Genomic DNA, 15,968 nt, shown 5'->3' with positions numbered 1-15,968 from the left:
AGGGAGGTACAGAGATGGAGGGTTGTAGAGGAAAGGAGGGGGTTACAGAGATGGGGAGAGGTGTAGGGGACTGGAGGGGGTTACAGACACGGAGAGGGGTATAGGGGACCAGAGAGGGTTACAGACGGAGGGGTGGAAGGGACCAGCAAGGGTTATAGAGACAGAGAGGAGTGGAGGGGACCGGAGGGGATTACAGAGATGGGAAGAGTGCAGGGGACCAGAGGGGGTTACAGAGACGGGGAGGGGTGTATGGGACTGTAGGTTGTTACAGAGATGGGGAGGGGTGTAGAGGACTGGAGAGGGTTACAGAGATAGGGAGGGATGCCGGGGACCAGATTGGTTCAACACTCACCGACAAAGCCAGCAGACCTCAGAAGCAGGTGTATGGAGTATGCAGACAGCAGTGCAATACAGATCAGCAAAATCCTGTGGAGTGGGGGGAGAGGGGGTGTTAAAACATCAGCAACCCCATGAACAGATCATTCCCAGCCCCATTTTCATGATTCCACCCTCTCTCCCAGGCCTGTTCCCGGTTCGTGGGACCCTCCCAGGAACCTTTGGCCTGAAGTTGGTGGAGGGACCGCCGCTGTAAACAGCCACCCAACCTCATGCAGGAGTCAAGGCTGGGAGAACAGATTCCTTGCAGCGCCCATTAGCAATGGGACTTAGGGGGAAAGGATTCAATGGGCTGAGCGGCTCCTCTTGCAGGTGACGCACTTGAACGAAAGTCTGCAGGCACTGTAACTGCCGTAAGGACACGGAAACACTGGAGGAACACAGCCAGTCTCACAGCGTCCACAGGAGGTAAAGACATATCACCGACGTTTCGGGCCCATGCCCTTCCTCAAGGTACAAGCAAAATGGAGGCAGGAGGTGGTTCAGGGAGGGAGGGCACACCAGCAAACGGGGGAAGTGGGGGAGATGGCTCTGTGAATGAGGGAAGGGGTGGAGAGCTGGAGGATGGGAAAGAGAGAATGGAGGCGTGCCTGCAGGAACCAGAGGCATCGATGTTAATGCAGTCCAGCTGGAGAGTGCCCAGACAGCAACTCTGGTGTCGCTCCTCCGATTTATGAGTGTTCTTAGCACACGAGGCCATGGACAGATGTGTCGGCGCAGTAGTGGGCTGCGGAATCAAAGTGGTCGGCCACCAGGTGGTCCCGGTCTCTGGTGCGGACTGTGCGAGGGTGCTCAGCAAAGTGATCTCGGGGTCTCTCCGATGTCGGGAAGACGTGTTGCAGATGGTGATGTTCCATCTTCTCCTTCAGCCCTGTCTCTCCGATGTAGAGGTCAGGAGGAGGGGGAAGGTGAGAATTGATGAGAGAAGGGTTGCTAATTTTTGGCCCTGTGAAAGGAGAGAGGGAAAAGGAAAGAGAGAGAGCTATCGGGTAAGGAGATATAAGGGGTCGCTAATAGAAACAAGGTTGATGTTAATGCTATCCAGTTGGAGGGGGCCCAGACGGAAGGTGAGGTGTTGTTCCTCCAATTCATGGGTGGTCTCAGTCCAGCCGTGCGTGAGACCATGGACAGACATGTCAGCAAGAGGAATGGGGCGGGATATTGAAACCGGCAGCCACCAGGAGTCCAGCGCTATTGCGGCGGATGGAGCCAATGTGCTTGATGAAGCAAGCTCCCAGTCCCTCCAACGTAGAGGAGACCGTGGCAGGAGAACCGGATGCAGCCGGTTCACAGACTAGGTGTTGCTTCACTTTCGGGAGGGCTGTTTGGGTCCCCGAAAGGTGGGGAGGGAGGAGGTGTGGGTGCAAGTGAAGCAGCTCCTGCAGTCGCAGGGGTAAGTGGCAAGGGGGCGATGGGTGGAGAGATTCTCCAAGCAGTTAGAACCAGAGAACACGATATCACAGAAATATGCCCTTCCAGCCTGTGCCAAACTATTATTCTGCCTGCTCTCAGTGCATAGCCGTCCATTCCCCTCCCATCCGTACCCGTCCAAATTTGTATTTGATGTCAAAATTGAGCCCGCATTCTCCACTTCCCCACTCCCGCCGCTCTCTGTGAAGAATTTCCCTTTAAACCTTTCTCCTTTCACACTTAACCAATGTCCTCTGGTTTGTATCTCACCGACCCTCGGTGGAAAAAGCTGACCTACATTTACTCTGTCCATCCCCCTTATCATTTTAAACACCTTGATCAAATCTCCCCTCATTCTTCTAGGCTCCAGGGAATCAAGTCCGAACCTGTTTAACTCAGTTCCTGAAGTCCGGGCAACATCCTAGTAAATCTTCTCTGCTCTCTATTTTACTGATATCTTTCCTGTAGTTCGGTGACCAAAACTGCACACAATTCTCCCAATTTGGCCTCACCAATGTCTTAAACATCCTTACCATCACATCTCAACTCCTGTACTCAATACTTTGATTTATGAGACCAAGATGCCAAAAGTTCTCTTTATGACCCTGTCCACCTGTGACGCCACTTTCAGAGAATTATGTCTCTGTATTCCCAGATCCCTCTGTTCTACTGGACTCCTCAGTGCCTGACTGTTCACCGTGCACGTCCTTTCTTGGGTTGTCCTTCCAAAATGCAACGCCTGCATTAAACTCCATCTGCCATTTTGCAGCCCAGTCCAGAGCCCTCCACAAGCTTTGAAAACCTTCCTTGCTGACCACGACACCTTCAATCTTTGTATTAACTGTGGGAGGGCAGGGACGTGGGAGGGAGGACAGTCTCCCATCTCACCTCAAGAGAGAGAGAGAGAGAGAGAGAGAGAGAGAGAGAGAGAGCAGGTCCCTCTGATGTCAGGGCAGCAGGGGCTAATTGTTGCACCTGCTGACCCTCAGGTCCCCACCCACCACCCCGGGCTGACTGGCGAGGAGGAGCAGTGGGTGATGGGACCTCCAACCTGGTACATTTGGCCTGTGGGCGAGAAACCTCCCCCTCCCAATGGCTTGCACGTCCCAGATCTGTACATACACAAAGAGCACGATGCCTGTGTTGGACATGGCGTAAGCAAGTCCCAGAACTCCGCTGCCCATGATGGCGTTACTGAGGTTGAAGACCGACATCCCGAATGAGGTCTTGCCCTCAAACTGCTGCAGAGAGGAACCAGACATTCAGTCAGTCGCTGGGGTCCCAATTCCACACACCTCCCCCCCTTGTTCATTCCCTTGGGGGTTGGACAGGGCGAAGCTCCCTCCCATCACACACACTCCCCAGGGGATCAGACGCAGAGCAAAGCTCCCTCCACACTGTCCCGTCACACACTCCCTGGGGGTTGTACACAGACCAAAGTTTCCTCAGTACCGTCCCGTCACACACTCCCAGGGCCGGACACTGGGTAAAGGTTCCCCATTTTCTGATATTACAGCCAGTAGATGGGCTGAACAGCCTGTTTACTGAGTAGCAGGCGAGAAAGGGGCTGAACGACCTCCTCTAACCCCTGGGAATAACAAGCTGAAGAGGGGCCGAACATCCGCCTCCTATCCCCAAAGTAACAGAAAGATGAGGGGCTGAAACATCCCCTCCAGTCGCCTGGGATAACTACTGGAAGGGCTGAATGGCCTCTTCCTGTTGCCTGGGAAACAGGCTGAAGTGGGTCTGAATGGCCTGACCCAACAGGAATCTCCAGCCTGCAGTCGAGTACGTGTCTGAGTCTATCGTCACATTGGATCTAGCAGCACAAAGGTTCCTCACATCTGAGAACTGAATTGGTTTCTTTCCGGATGAGTGAGGCAGGAATTCTTGGCATTCTGCAGTGGTAGATTCTGCTGTTTCATAGCTGTGGAACAAGGAACATACAGAAAGTAACAGGTCAAAGGAAATAGCTCACAGAAACAGAATGAAACTTCCTTTCTCCAGCCCGTCGAAGACTACTCAGGGCCAGACACAGAGCAAAGCTTCCTCCACACCGTCTGGTAACACGTTCTCATGGTCAGACACTGAGTGCAGCTCCCTCTCACTGTCTAGTCAAGCACTCCTGGGGTTGGACACATACTTCACTCCGTCACATCACACACTGCCAGGGTCCGACACAGAGCACAGTCTCTGGGCTTCGGACACAGAGCGAAGCTCCCTCCACACAGTCTCATCACACAGTCTCTGGGGGTCGGATACAGAGTGAAGCTCCCTCTGCACCGTCCCATCATGCACACCCCAGGGTCAGAAGCAGTGCTCCTGGTGCAATCTGACCCAGGGATATGGCTCAGGGATATGCATGGTGTTCCTGGTATGGAATATGGAGACCGGGAACTGTGACCGGTGCTCCCAGTGCAGGATACGGAGATGGGGAACTGTGCATGGTGCTCCCGGTGTGGGATACGGAGACCCGGAACTGTGCACGGTGCTCCTGGTGTGGGATACGAAGACCCAGAGACCCGGAACTGTGCACGGTGCTCCCAGTGTGCACGGTCTGTGTTAGGGGGACTGGTGGGAAGAGGACAGAGGGAGTATCATCAGGATCCGTGTGCTCACCCATCTGCGTAGATGATCTTGTTTGAGTTCAGCATATCCTCACTGTCCGGATTGTCCACTGCCTCCGAGTCGACCCAGGACAATTTCTCCATCTCCATTTCTGTGGAGCAGTTGCCTTAGTTCAGTGGATCCCGACCAGTTTCACAGCTGCTGGAATCCTCGGATGGGCAGTGGGTCGGTAGCAACCTGGGGAGTGGGGGATGGTCAGCAGTCAGGGCATCGGTTGCCGTTCGATCGCCGGCACAAGTCCTCCTGAACCAGTGTCCCACAGAGGTAGTGGTGCAGAGGGAGACCCCTCACGTGAGGGGCTTTGAGGAGGGAGGGGATGGTGAGGAGGGAGGGAGGGGACGGTGAGGAGGGAGGAAACAGTGAGGAGGGAGGGAGGGGATGGTGAGGAGGGAGGGAGGGGACAGTGAGGAAGGAGAGAGGGGTCGGTGAGATGGGGGGATAGTGAGGAGGGAGGGGGTGGTGAGGACGGAGGGAGGGATGGTGAGGAGGGAGGGAGGGTCAGTGAGGAGGGAGGGAACAGCGAGGAGGGAGCCCACTGCAAGCCAAGCAACAGCCCCTGCCTCCCACCACATGCCTGGAACCGTGACACAAGCCGCCGGGCCTTGGGCCATGCCAGTGGGGGGAGTGGGGTTGACAGGTTAAAGGGAAGGGCCTTCCTGCCAATGTAGAGAGGCAGGGAGAGCAAAGGCTTCATGTGGCAGTGAATCATGGACTGTGTTCAAAACTGAACCAGCAATGACTCAGCACTGATCTGTGGCAACTCCCGAAACCAGAACCAGGAAACTAGGAGTTCTGGCAGATCAAAAGATCCTTACCAAAAGTGGCACACTCACCTGCCCGAACCCGGGGCGGACTTGCCTCTCCCTCTCCTCTCCTGATTGAGGTGCAATCATAGGGGGTGGGGGCGGCAGAGGAAGAGAGAGAGAGAGAGAGAGAGAGAGAGAGAGAGAGAGAGACAGAGAGACAGAAAGACAGAGAGAGAGAGGAGGAAGGAGCAACAGGGGCTAGCAGAGCCATGAAGGGCTGAGTGGTCTATGCCCAAAGGCTTTAGAATATACTTGAAGGCACTGAGTTGTGACAGATTGTTTCAGAAGGAGGCTCTATCATCACATACTGCCAGGGTTACAGAGTGAAGCTCCCTCCACACCATCCTGTCACACACTCCCCAGGTGGGTGGGGGGGTCGGACATAGAGTGAAGGTCACTCCACACCATCCCGTCACATTCCCAGGGGGGCGGACACAGAGTGAAGCTCCCTCTGCACCGTCCAACAGTGTTGGAACAAACATACACAATTCTCCCACGGTGCTGGATACATAAAGTGTTGAAACAAAGAATTATCTCTCTTCTATTTATAACTCTCTCTCTCTCTCTCTCTCACTGGTGGTAATGAAACCTTACTTTCTCAAAAGAGAAAGACACAGGAGCAGAAACAGGCCATTCAGCCCATCAAGTCTGCCCCACCATTCTGATCTATTCTCCCACTCAGCCCTGCTGGCCCTCCTTCTCCCCAGAACCTTTGATGCCCTGGCTAACTGAGAACCTCTGCCTTAAATCCACCAAGTGACCTGGCCTCCGTGACCACAGCCGCAGAACTTAAAACAACCCACCGTGAGCTCCTTTAACGGGCCAGACGACTAGAAGGTTGCAAATGTAGTTTCACTGTTCAGGGAGGCAGATAAAAGGAAGTTGTAGGCCTCTTAGTCTGATGTCGGTGGTTGGAAGGTTATTGGAGTCGATCCTCAAGGACGAGGTGATGAAATACCTCTAGGGGCATGGCAGGATGGGTCCAAGCCAGTGGAAAGATCCTGCCTGACCAACCTATTGGAAATTCCTTGAGGAAATCTCAAGTAGGATGGAGGAGGGAGAGGCTATGGATATTGTGTATTTGGATTTGATGCTGCATAAGAGGCTGCTTAATAAGGTGAAAGCCCATGGAATTCCAGGGAAGATCTTAGATTGGGTGGAGGATTGACTGACAGGCAGGAAGCAAAGGGTGGGAATAACAGGATCCTTTTCTGGTGAGTGGCCGGTGACTAGTAGCGTTCAGCAGGGGTTGGTGTTGGGGCCACTTCTGTTCACCGTATACGTCAATTATCTAGATGATGGGTTGAATGGTTTTGTGGCCAAGTTTGCAGACAACACCAAGATGGGTGGCGGAGCAGGACATGTTGAGGAAACCGAAGGGTCGCTGAGAGACTAGGACAGTTTAGGAGTGGGCAAAGAATTGGCAGGTGAGATAGGAGGTTGGGAAATGGACATTTTGGGAGAGGGAATAAACGGGCAGATGATTATGTGGAGGGGGATAAAATTCCAAATTTGGAAGTCCAAAGGGACTCGGGGTCCTCGTGCAGGATCATCTAAAGGTGAAGAACCAGGTTGGATCGGCAGTAAAGACAGCGAATGCTATGTTGACCTTCGTTTCAAGGGGAAGAGTGTATGAGGGGAAGGAGGTGTTGATGAGGCTTAAGGGGCCCTGGGAAGACCTCATTTGGAGTAATTGTGTGCAGTTTTGGCCCCTTTTCTTAGAAAAGGGATGTAGGAGAGAGTCCAGAGAAGATTTACCAGGATGATTCCTGGAATGCAGGAGCTAATATATGAGGTACTTGGACTGTACTCATTGAAAGGATTGGACTGAGTCGATGTGAATATTTCCCTTGGTGGGTGAATCCAGGACCGGAGGGCACGGTCTTAGAATGAGAAGGGACCCATTTAAAAACGAGGAGAAATTCCTTCAGCCAGAGAGTTCTGGATTGTGGAATTCATCACCTCGTACAGCAACGGAGGGTGGATCGATGGGGAAGTTTAAGGGGGAGATTGATTGGTATCTAATGATCAAGAGGGAGTGGCTGGAACTTGGAACTCGAGGTGAGAATGGCTCAGCTCAGGGTGGAGAGGCAGAGCTGACTCGATGGGCCAAATAGCCTGCTTGTTCCCTATTTCTTGAGAGCTCCTTTCCCTCCACTCCCCATGGGCACTGCGTGGTCTGCTGAGTTTCTCCAGCGTGGTCATGTACTGCACTCAAACCCAGCTCTCCATGCGCTCCTCTTCCCATCTATCTGTCTGTCTTCCCCTCACTCTCTCTCTTCCCATCTATCTGTCTGTCTTCCCCACTCTCTCTCTTCCCATCTATCTGTCTGTCTTCCCCACTCTCTCTCTTCCCATCTCCCATTACTCTCTTTCCCCCTCTCGTTCTCTCTTCCCCTCTTTATTCCTTTCTCTCCTGCTCCCTTTATCCCTCCCTCCCCCTCTCTCATTCTCTCCCTCTCTCCCCCACTCTCTTCCCCTCTCGTTCTCTCTTTCCCTGCTCTATCCTCTTTATTCCTTTCTCTCCTGTTCCCTTCATCCCTCCCCTTCTCTCATTCTGTTCCTCCCCCTCCCTCTCTCTTTCTCTCTCCCCCTCTCTTTCCCTCCCCTCTTTCCCTCTCTAGAGAGAGAGAGATGTTTGAGTTTAATTTGGGTAGAATTAATGGAGCCAGCCGTTCAGACAGTCAGTGCTCTGATTTCAGGATGTGGGAACTCTGGATCAGCACGTATCCGTGATGACTACATCTGCAAGACCGAGTTTGCGAGCTGGAACTGGATGAAGTCTGGATTATTCAAGAGGCTGAGGCAGTGATAGAGAGGAGCTTCAGGGAGATAGTCACCCCCTAAAAGTTGGGAGACAGGTGACTGTTAGGAGAGAGAAAGGGTATAGACTGGCTCGTGAGCCACATGCGGCTCTTTGATATGTAATGTGTGGTTCACGGGGAGGATAGGTGTCACCAGCGGGGAGGGTGGCTGTCAGTGCGTCGCCAGCTGACTGTCAACAGCCTGCCCGCTGCTAGGCACCTGAAAGCTGCTAGCTGCTTTGCCTGAGCTACTTTCAGGTGCCTAGGGGGAACGTTTGGTGTGTAGACTTGATTAGAAAAAAATCTTTTGGAAAATTGCTCCCTTTGTAACAGTGCTTCTTCACTTTCTGCAGTGTATCTGCATTTTGCAAATGGATGATTTGCAAGACAAGGATTGGAAAATACTTTCCCCCACAAAACTATACCGGGGCAGGCAACCTCCCACGCTGGCCACCCCATCCCCGTAGATCCGCACCAACCGCCTCAGCCCTGATGTCCCTTGCCGGGGGACTGTCAGGCAGCAGGGAGTTGGATCACCGGGCAGCGGGGCTGTCAGGCAGCAGGGAGTTGGTTCGCTGGGTAGCGGGGAGGGGGGCTGTCAGCGCGTCATCAGCCTGCCCGCTGCCAGGCACCTGAAAGCTGCTAGCCGCGGAGAATAATTTGAGAAACCTCGGAGACAGGCTCTCCGCTTTCAGGTGGCCTCCTGACAGCCATATTCAGGTATTTTAGATGACTTTACATTTGAGTATTCTGGCCACCTGAAAGGGGCTGTAAGCATTAGTGTTAGTGAGTGTGGCTTGTGGTCACATGATTGCTATGGTTCTCAAACATCTGAAGTTTGCAGCTCTTATGTGTTTCTTATGGGCCGGCCGATGAGAGGGGAGGACACACAAGTTTTCCCCTCCGGTATAGACAGAGAAGGCAGAGCAGTCCTGTGGCCATTCCCCTCAACAAGTATACTAGTATACTGATGGGGGTGGAAACGACCTACAGGGGACCAGTCGCAGTGGGCATGTCTCTGGCTCGGACGAGAAGGGAAGATGGGGGAGAAGAGGAGAGCCATGGTGACTAGAGACTCATTGGTTAGGAGAGCAGGTAAGTGGATTTGTTGTCGAGATCAATGTTCCCAGATGGTATGTTGCCTCTCGAGTGCCAGGGTCAAGGACGCCTCTGATCGAGCCTCAAGTGGGAGGGCAAGCAGCTGGATGTGGTGGTCCACGCGGGGACCAATGACATAGATAGGAGTAGGGATGAGGTCCTGAGGAGAGAATAGAGGGGGTTAGGAAAAGCAGGACTTTAGCAGGGTGGGGGGAGGGGGTAATCTCGGGATGGCTGCCTGTGCCATGTGCCAGGGGTTCAGATTTGTGGATCATCGGGATCTTTTCTGGGGAAGGTCTGTCCTGAACAAAAGGGAACTGGAGGGGGACCAATACCCTGGCGAGCAGGTTTGCTGGAGCTGTTGGGGTGGGTTTAAGCTAGTTTGGCAGGGGGGTGGGAACCAGAATGTGAGGGCAGAGGTCAGAGCATGGTGCTCTGAGTTAGTGAGGAAGGACGGGCAGGGGACAAAAGAAAGGGAGCCAGTTAGAGGGGTTGAAATGTGTCTATTTCACCGCAAGGAGCATCAGGAATAAATGGGATGGATCAGTACGTTGTGGCCGTTACAGACTTGGCTGGAACAAGGGCAGGTCTGGCTGATGCAGGTTACTGGGTTTAGGTCTTTAGGATGAGAGGTGGAAAAGGGTGGGGGGGGGGGGCGGGGTAGCATTTCTGGTCAGGGATAGTACCGTAGCTGCAGAGGGAGTCAGTGTGGGTGGGAGTCAGAAATAGGAAGGAAGCTGCCACTGGGCTGGGTGACATCTCTAGGCCCCCAAGTAGCCCTCGGGACACTGAAGAGCAGAAACACAGGCAGATTTTGGAACAGTGCAGGAATTACAGGGTCGTAGTTATGGGTGATTTCAACTTCCCTGGTATTGACTGGCACCCACTGACTGCAAGTGGGATGGATGGGGCTGAGTTTGTCAGGTGTGTCCAAGAAAGATTTCTGACACCTTGTTTGGGCCGGCCGATGAGAGGGGAGGCCACACTGGACCTGATTCTGGGGAATGAACCTGGTCAGGGGGTGGACCTCTCGGTGGGGGAGCAGTTTGGTGAGAGTGACCACAACTCCCTGAGCCATGGAAAAGGATAAAAACTCAAACTGGGAAAGTGCTTAATTGAGGAAGGGTTAATCATGAAGGGATGAGACAGGAACGAGCGAGAAGAAATTGGAAACAGATGTTCAAAGGTGAAAGATCAGAACTAACGTGGAGGAGGTTTAGGATCCACGTGCTGGGTTCAGGATAGGTTCGTCCCACTGGGACAGGGAAAAGATGGTAGAAAAAGGGAACCGTGGCTGACGAAACAGGTCAGGCAACTCGTCGAGAGGAAGCATATATTAGATATATAGGAAGCAGGAAACAGGAAGCGCTCCTGAGAAATATATGGTAGCCAGGAAGGAGCTTAAGAAAGGAATCAGGAGAGCTCGAAGGGGCATGAGAAGGCCTTGGTCTGCAGGATTAAGAAGATCCCCAAGGTGTTCTTTGTGGATGTGAAGAACAGAAGGATGATGAGACTGAAGGTAGGGCTGGGGAAACGGAGGCAACGTGTCAGGAGGTGAAGGAGGTTGGGGAGGTCCTAAATGAATACTTTGCATCAGTATTCACAAGAGAAAAGGACCTTGATCAGGGTGAGGCCTGTGTGCTGGACAGTGTTGAGATTAAGGAAGAGGAAGTGTTGGATCTTCTTAGAAACATAAAGGTTGATAAATCCCCGGGGCCAGACGTGACATACCCCAGGCTACTGTGGGAAGCGAGAGAAGAAACAGTTAGGGCAGTAGCTGTGATCTTTGAATCCTCTTTGGCTGCAGGGGAGGTGCAGGAGGATTGGAGAATGGCAAATGTAGTCCCTTTGTTTAAAAAAGATAATAGAGAGAATCCTGGGAATTAGAGACTGGTGAGTCTTAGATCAGTGGGGTGCAAACTATTGGAGAGGATTCTTAAGGATAGGATCTATGAGCATTTGGAAAGGTCCAGTCTACTCAAAGAGAGTCAGCGTGGCTTTGTGAAGGGAAGGCCGTTCCTCATGAGCCCAGTTGAGCTTTTTGAGGAGGTCACAAAAGAAACTGATGAGGGTCAGGTGGTAGATGTGGTCGATGTAGATTTTAGCAGGGCATTTGACAAGGTCACCCATGAGAGACTCGTTCAGAAAGTCACGACGATCCATTGGCTGTGTGGCTAAAAAAATGGGCTTGCAGGAAGAAAGCAGAGAGTAGTAGTGGAAGGAAAGTATTCTGCCCGGAGGTCGGGGACTAGCGGAGGGGCCATAGGGATCTGTTCTGGGACCCCTTGCTCTTTGTGATTTATATAAATGCCCTGGATGAAAAGGCGGAAGGATGGGTCAGTTAGTTTGCGGATGACATGGAGGATGGGGGGGGTTTTGTGGACGGAGCTGAGGGTTGTCGAAGTTTACGAAGATATGGAGAAGGTGCAGAGTCGGGAGAAGTGTCAGGTGGAGTTCAATCCGGATCAGTGAGGAGATACACTTTGGAATGTCAAACCAGGAGGCTGAGACCAAGGTTAATGGCAGGATTCTTCACAGTGTGAACAAAGAGTTCAAATCCAAACATCCCTCAATGTCACCGCACAGGTCGATAGGATTGTTAAGAAGGCCTATGGGACGCTGGGATTCATTAGTCGGGGGATTGAGTTCAGGAGTCAAGAGGTCATGTCACAACTCTACAAACCTCTGGTGAGACCCCACTTAGTGTTCAGTTCTGGTCATCTCATTCCAGGAAGGATGTGGAAGCTGTGGAGAGGGGGCAGAGGAGATTCACCAGAATGTTGCCTGGAATGGGAAACAAGTCTTATAAGGCAAGGTGAGCAGAGCTGGGACTTTTCTCTTTGGCAAGAAGAAGGATGAGAGGAGACTTCAGAGGTCGACAAGATTATGAGAACCATAGATAGGGTGGACAGCCAGTCCCTGTTTCCCAGGGCAGGAATGGTAAACACCAGAAGACATGCACAAACATAGGGGAGGTAGGTTTAGTGGAGACATCAGGGTTAAGTTTTTACAGAGAGAGTTATAGGAGCCTGGAATGCCTTGCCTGGGGTGGTGGTGGAGGTTGAAACATTAGGGGCTGTAATGTGACTGATTGCACTCAAAGACAAGTGAAGAATACAAATATGTTTTTAATAGTTTACAATCAATGGCCAGTAGTCACAATAGTCCTGAGGTGAATCTGAGTTAAGGCGGGGAAACCAGGGTTTATACTGGGGTAGGTGAGGGTGGAGCCAAGGGAGGGGCCAGCCATCTGAATTCCAGAATTCAGAATTGAAATTGTGGGTGAAAACAGAGACCATACATTCAAAAGATAAACTAATGGTTTACAAATATTAGCAAGTTGATGGTCGGTGCCTGTTTCCCAGGGCAGGATCAGCAAACACCAGAGGACGTTTGTACAAAGGGAAGGGAGGGAAGTTTAGGAGAAAGTTTTTTTTTTACAGAGTTGCGGGGGACAAGAATGCCTTGTCAGGGGTGAAGGTGGAGACCAAAACATTGGGAGCATTTAAGAGACTCTCATATACATGATAGAAAAATAGAGGATTACGGAGTATTTTTAGGGATAAATGGGATGGCACAACATTGAGGGCAGAAGGCCCTGTGATGTAATGTTCCTTGTACCTATCTCCATTCCCTCTCTAGATCTCTCCATTAACTGAGATTGGAGAATTAACACACAAACCAACACATACAGGACATTGTAACTCCCCAGACACATGCCAATCAAGTCCACAACAGGGACACGGCTGCATGACCTGAGGAAGTTCAACATGACTTAACAAAATGAAATCGCATTAATTTCCAAACAGAATTTAGTACTGTACTCCAGTGTTACAGTGACAGACCCATTCCCACCTGTACTGTACCCCAGTGTAATACAATGACAGAGCCTTCCCCACCAGTACTGTACCCCAGTGTCACAGTGACAGAGCCGTCCCCACCAGTACTGTACCCTGTTGTTACATAGTGACGGACCTGTCCCCCACCAGTACTGTACCCCGTTGTTACACAGTGATGGACCCATCCCCACCAGTACTGTACCCTGGTGTTACACAGTGACAAACCCTTCCCCACCATTACTGTACCCTGGTGTTACACAATGACAGAACCGTCCCCACCAGTACTGTACCCCGTTGATACACAGTGATGGATCCATCCCCACCAGTACTGTACCCCGGTGTTACACAGTGACAGACTCATCCCCACCAGTACTGTACCCCCTGTTACACAGTGAGACCCATCCTAAATCTCATCTCTTTCCCCTCATATTTTCAACTCCAACCCTAACATCTTCAACCCCAACCCTTATTCGTCTTCCACTGACCCTAACACTGGCCTGAATATCCCAAACACAAAGTAGCTCTCTTTTGGTCGGTATGCATTGGGGAAATTTTTCAGATGTTGTCAAGGACTGTTTGAATGCACTGTGTATATCTGTCTGCGTATATAGACTGTGACTGATTCCTTTTTGTGTATAGACTGTGTTGGTTTATGTTAATGTGTGTGTCTAGAATGTGTGTGTGTGTGTGTGTGTTACGTATTGACTGTGCTTGTGTGTGTATAGTCTGTGTGTGTATAGACTGTATGTTTACAGACTGTGTACAGACACCAGCGTTGTCTCCGCTCCATCCTCAACATCCATTGGAGCGCTCACACCCCTAACGTCGAGGTACTCGAGATGGCAGAGGTCGACAGCATCGAGTCCACGCTGCTGAAGATCCAGCTGCGCTGGATGGGTCACGTCTCCAGAATGGAGGACCATCGCCTTCCCAAGATCGTATTATATGGCGAGCTCTCCACTGGCCACCGTGACAGAGGTGCACCAAAGAAAAGGTACAAGGACTGCCTAAAGAAATCTCTTGGTGCCTGCCACATTGACCACCGCCAGTGGGCTGATAACGCCTCAAACCGTGCATCTTGGCGCCTCACAGTTTGGCGGGCAGCAGCCTCCTTTGAAGAAGACCGCAGAGCCCACCTCACTGACAAAAGGCAAAGGAGGAAAAACCCAACACCCAACCCCAACCAACCAATTTTCCCTTGCAACCGCTGCAATCGTGTCTGCCTGTCCCGCATCGGACTGGTCAGCCACAAACGAGCCTGCAGCTGACGTGGACTTTTTACCCCCTCCATAAATCTTCGTCCGCGAAGCCAAGCCAAAGAAAAAGACAGACTGTGTGTTTAGACGGTGTGTGTATAAACTGTGTGTGAGTCTGTGTGTGTATTGACTGTGTATAGACTGTGTGTGTGTGTTTGGATGTGTGTCTGTTCTGTATGTACGAGTTTGTGTGTATGAGTCTATGTGTTTCTATTTGAGTGTATATGTGAGAACGTGTGTGTGTGTGTGTGTGTGTGTGTGTGGGAGGGGGAGGGGGGGACAATCCCTTCTCCTCTGCCACACGGCGGAAGTGAGAATGGGGATTACTTTTTACTTGAGAAATTCTTGGAAAAGTGCAGAGAGGGAGAGGAAGATAGAGGTGGAGAAAGACGGAAAATGGAGGGAAAGAGAATGTAGAAAGTGAGAGAGAGAGCAAAATGGAGAATGAGAGGGGGAGAGAGAAAGTGGAATGGACAAGGAGGAGGCGAGAGGGAGACACTTCCAACTGGCCCCAGGAAGGGGCAGGGGCAGGTCTCACCGCCAAGAAAAACCCACCAAGGCAGAGCGGCGCCGGCTTGACACGTGGTCCCGGAGACGATCTTCAGGAGAGGCGGAGAAAAAAGGTTGAAGAAAACTTTGGAAAAGTTACTTGCCTGTCGGAAAACTCCACAAAAGGTCCTGTTCCTCAGTCACAGCCCAGTGTCTCCGGGAGGTGTGTGTGTGTATATGTGGAAATACGTGATAATTTTACACATACACACAGACACACACGCGCGGAATGGATTCACACAACTTCATGTGGCCCCGCACAGGAGGAGGAGCGGATCCGATTACATCAGTTGTCTGACGCAACTTCACCGCTTCACAGCCTCCTGGGGACAGGACCCGGGCCAGGCTCACACCCCCCTCACAGCCCCTCCTTCTCCGTCACACCCCCCTCACACCCCCTCCCACTCCCACACACTCACTCCCTCCCCATCACAAGCCCCTCACAGCCCCACCCTCTCCGTCACACCCCCCTCACACCCCCTCCCACTCCCACACACCCACTCCCTCCCCATCACAACCCCCTCACAGCCCTTCCCTCTCCCTCACACCCACTCCCTCCCCATCACACCCCCCTCAAAACCCCTACCACCCCCTCACACCCCCTCCCTCCCCATCACACCCCCTCACAACCCCTACCACCCCCTCACACCCCCTCCCTCCCCACACCCCCTCCCTCTCCCTCACACGCCCTCCCACTCCCTAACACCCACACCCACCCCATCACACCCCACTCACAACCCCTACCTCCCCCTCACATCCCCTCCCTCCCCCTCACACCCCTCCCTCTCCCTCACACCCACTCCCTTCCCATCACACCCCCTCCCACTCCCTCCCTCTCCACACCCACTCCCACCCCATCACACCCCCTCACAACCCCTCCCTCCCCCACACCCCAATCACAACCCCTCCCTCCTCACAACCCCTCACACTGCCTCCCTCCCCCTCACACCCCCTCACACTGCCTCCCTCTCCCTCACACACCCCTCACACCCACACCCTCCCCATCACACTCCCTCACAGCCGCCTCACTCCCCCTCCCTCTCCCTCACACCCCCACCCACCACTCTCTCTCCTTCACCACCCTCCCTCCCACCCCTAGCTCTCCCTCACACCCCCCTCACACCCACTCCCTCACACCCTCCTCACCCCCTCCCTCTCCCTCATACACCCCACATCCTCTCC

The 15,968-nt window shown here is 52.6% G+C and overlaps 1 protein-coding gene across 5 annotated transcripts in view; it reads right to left on the bottom strand.

The window, feature by feature from the left end:
- Nucleotides 1-15,109, bottom strand: part of LOC138759134 (sodium-coupled neutral amino acid transporter 3-like) — a 59,426-nt gene extending 44,317 nt beyond the window's left edge. Inside the window, exons 1-6 of one of the 5 annotated variants that reach the window (XM_069929102.1) lie at nt 14,891-15,109; nt 11,826-11,926; nt 4,426-4,611; nt 3,649-3,733; nt 2,929-3,047; nt 353-426 (exon numbers count right to left, since the gene is read on the bottom strand). In XM_069929102.1, coding sequence (XP_069785203.1) covers nt 353-426; nt 2,929-3,047; nt 3,649-3,733; nt 4,426-4,523 — 376 coding nt within the window. In that variant the 5' untranslated portion in view covers nt 4,524-4,611; nt 11,826-11,926; nt 14,891-15,109. Of the gene's footprint in view, nt 1-352; nt 427-986; nt 1,325-2,928; nt 3,048-3,648; nt 3,734-4,425; nt 4,612-5,267; nt 5,450-11,825; nt 11,927-14,890 lie in introns of those variants that run through there. The other 4 variants (XM_069929100.1, XM_069929099.1, XM_069929103.1 and 1 more) reach the window with 4 other exon arrangements.
- Nucleotides 15,110-15,968: the final 859 nt, after the last annotated feature.

The sequence above is a fragment of the Narcine bancroftii genome, chromosome 3 (genome assembly GCF_036971445.1).
Source record: "Narcine bancroftii isolate sNarBan1 chromosome 3, sNarBan1.hap1, whole genome shotgun sequence".
Classification (NCBI taxonomy): Eukaryota; Metazoa; Chordata; class Chondrichthyes; order Torpediniformes; family Narcinidae; genus Narcine; species Narcine bancroftii.
The sequence above is the reverse complement of the archived record's forward strand: the minus strand, read 5'-3'. Positions and strand labels throughout refer to the sequence as shown.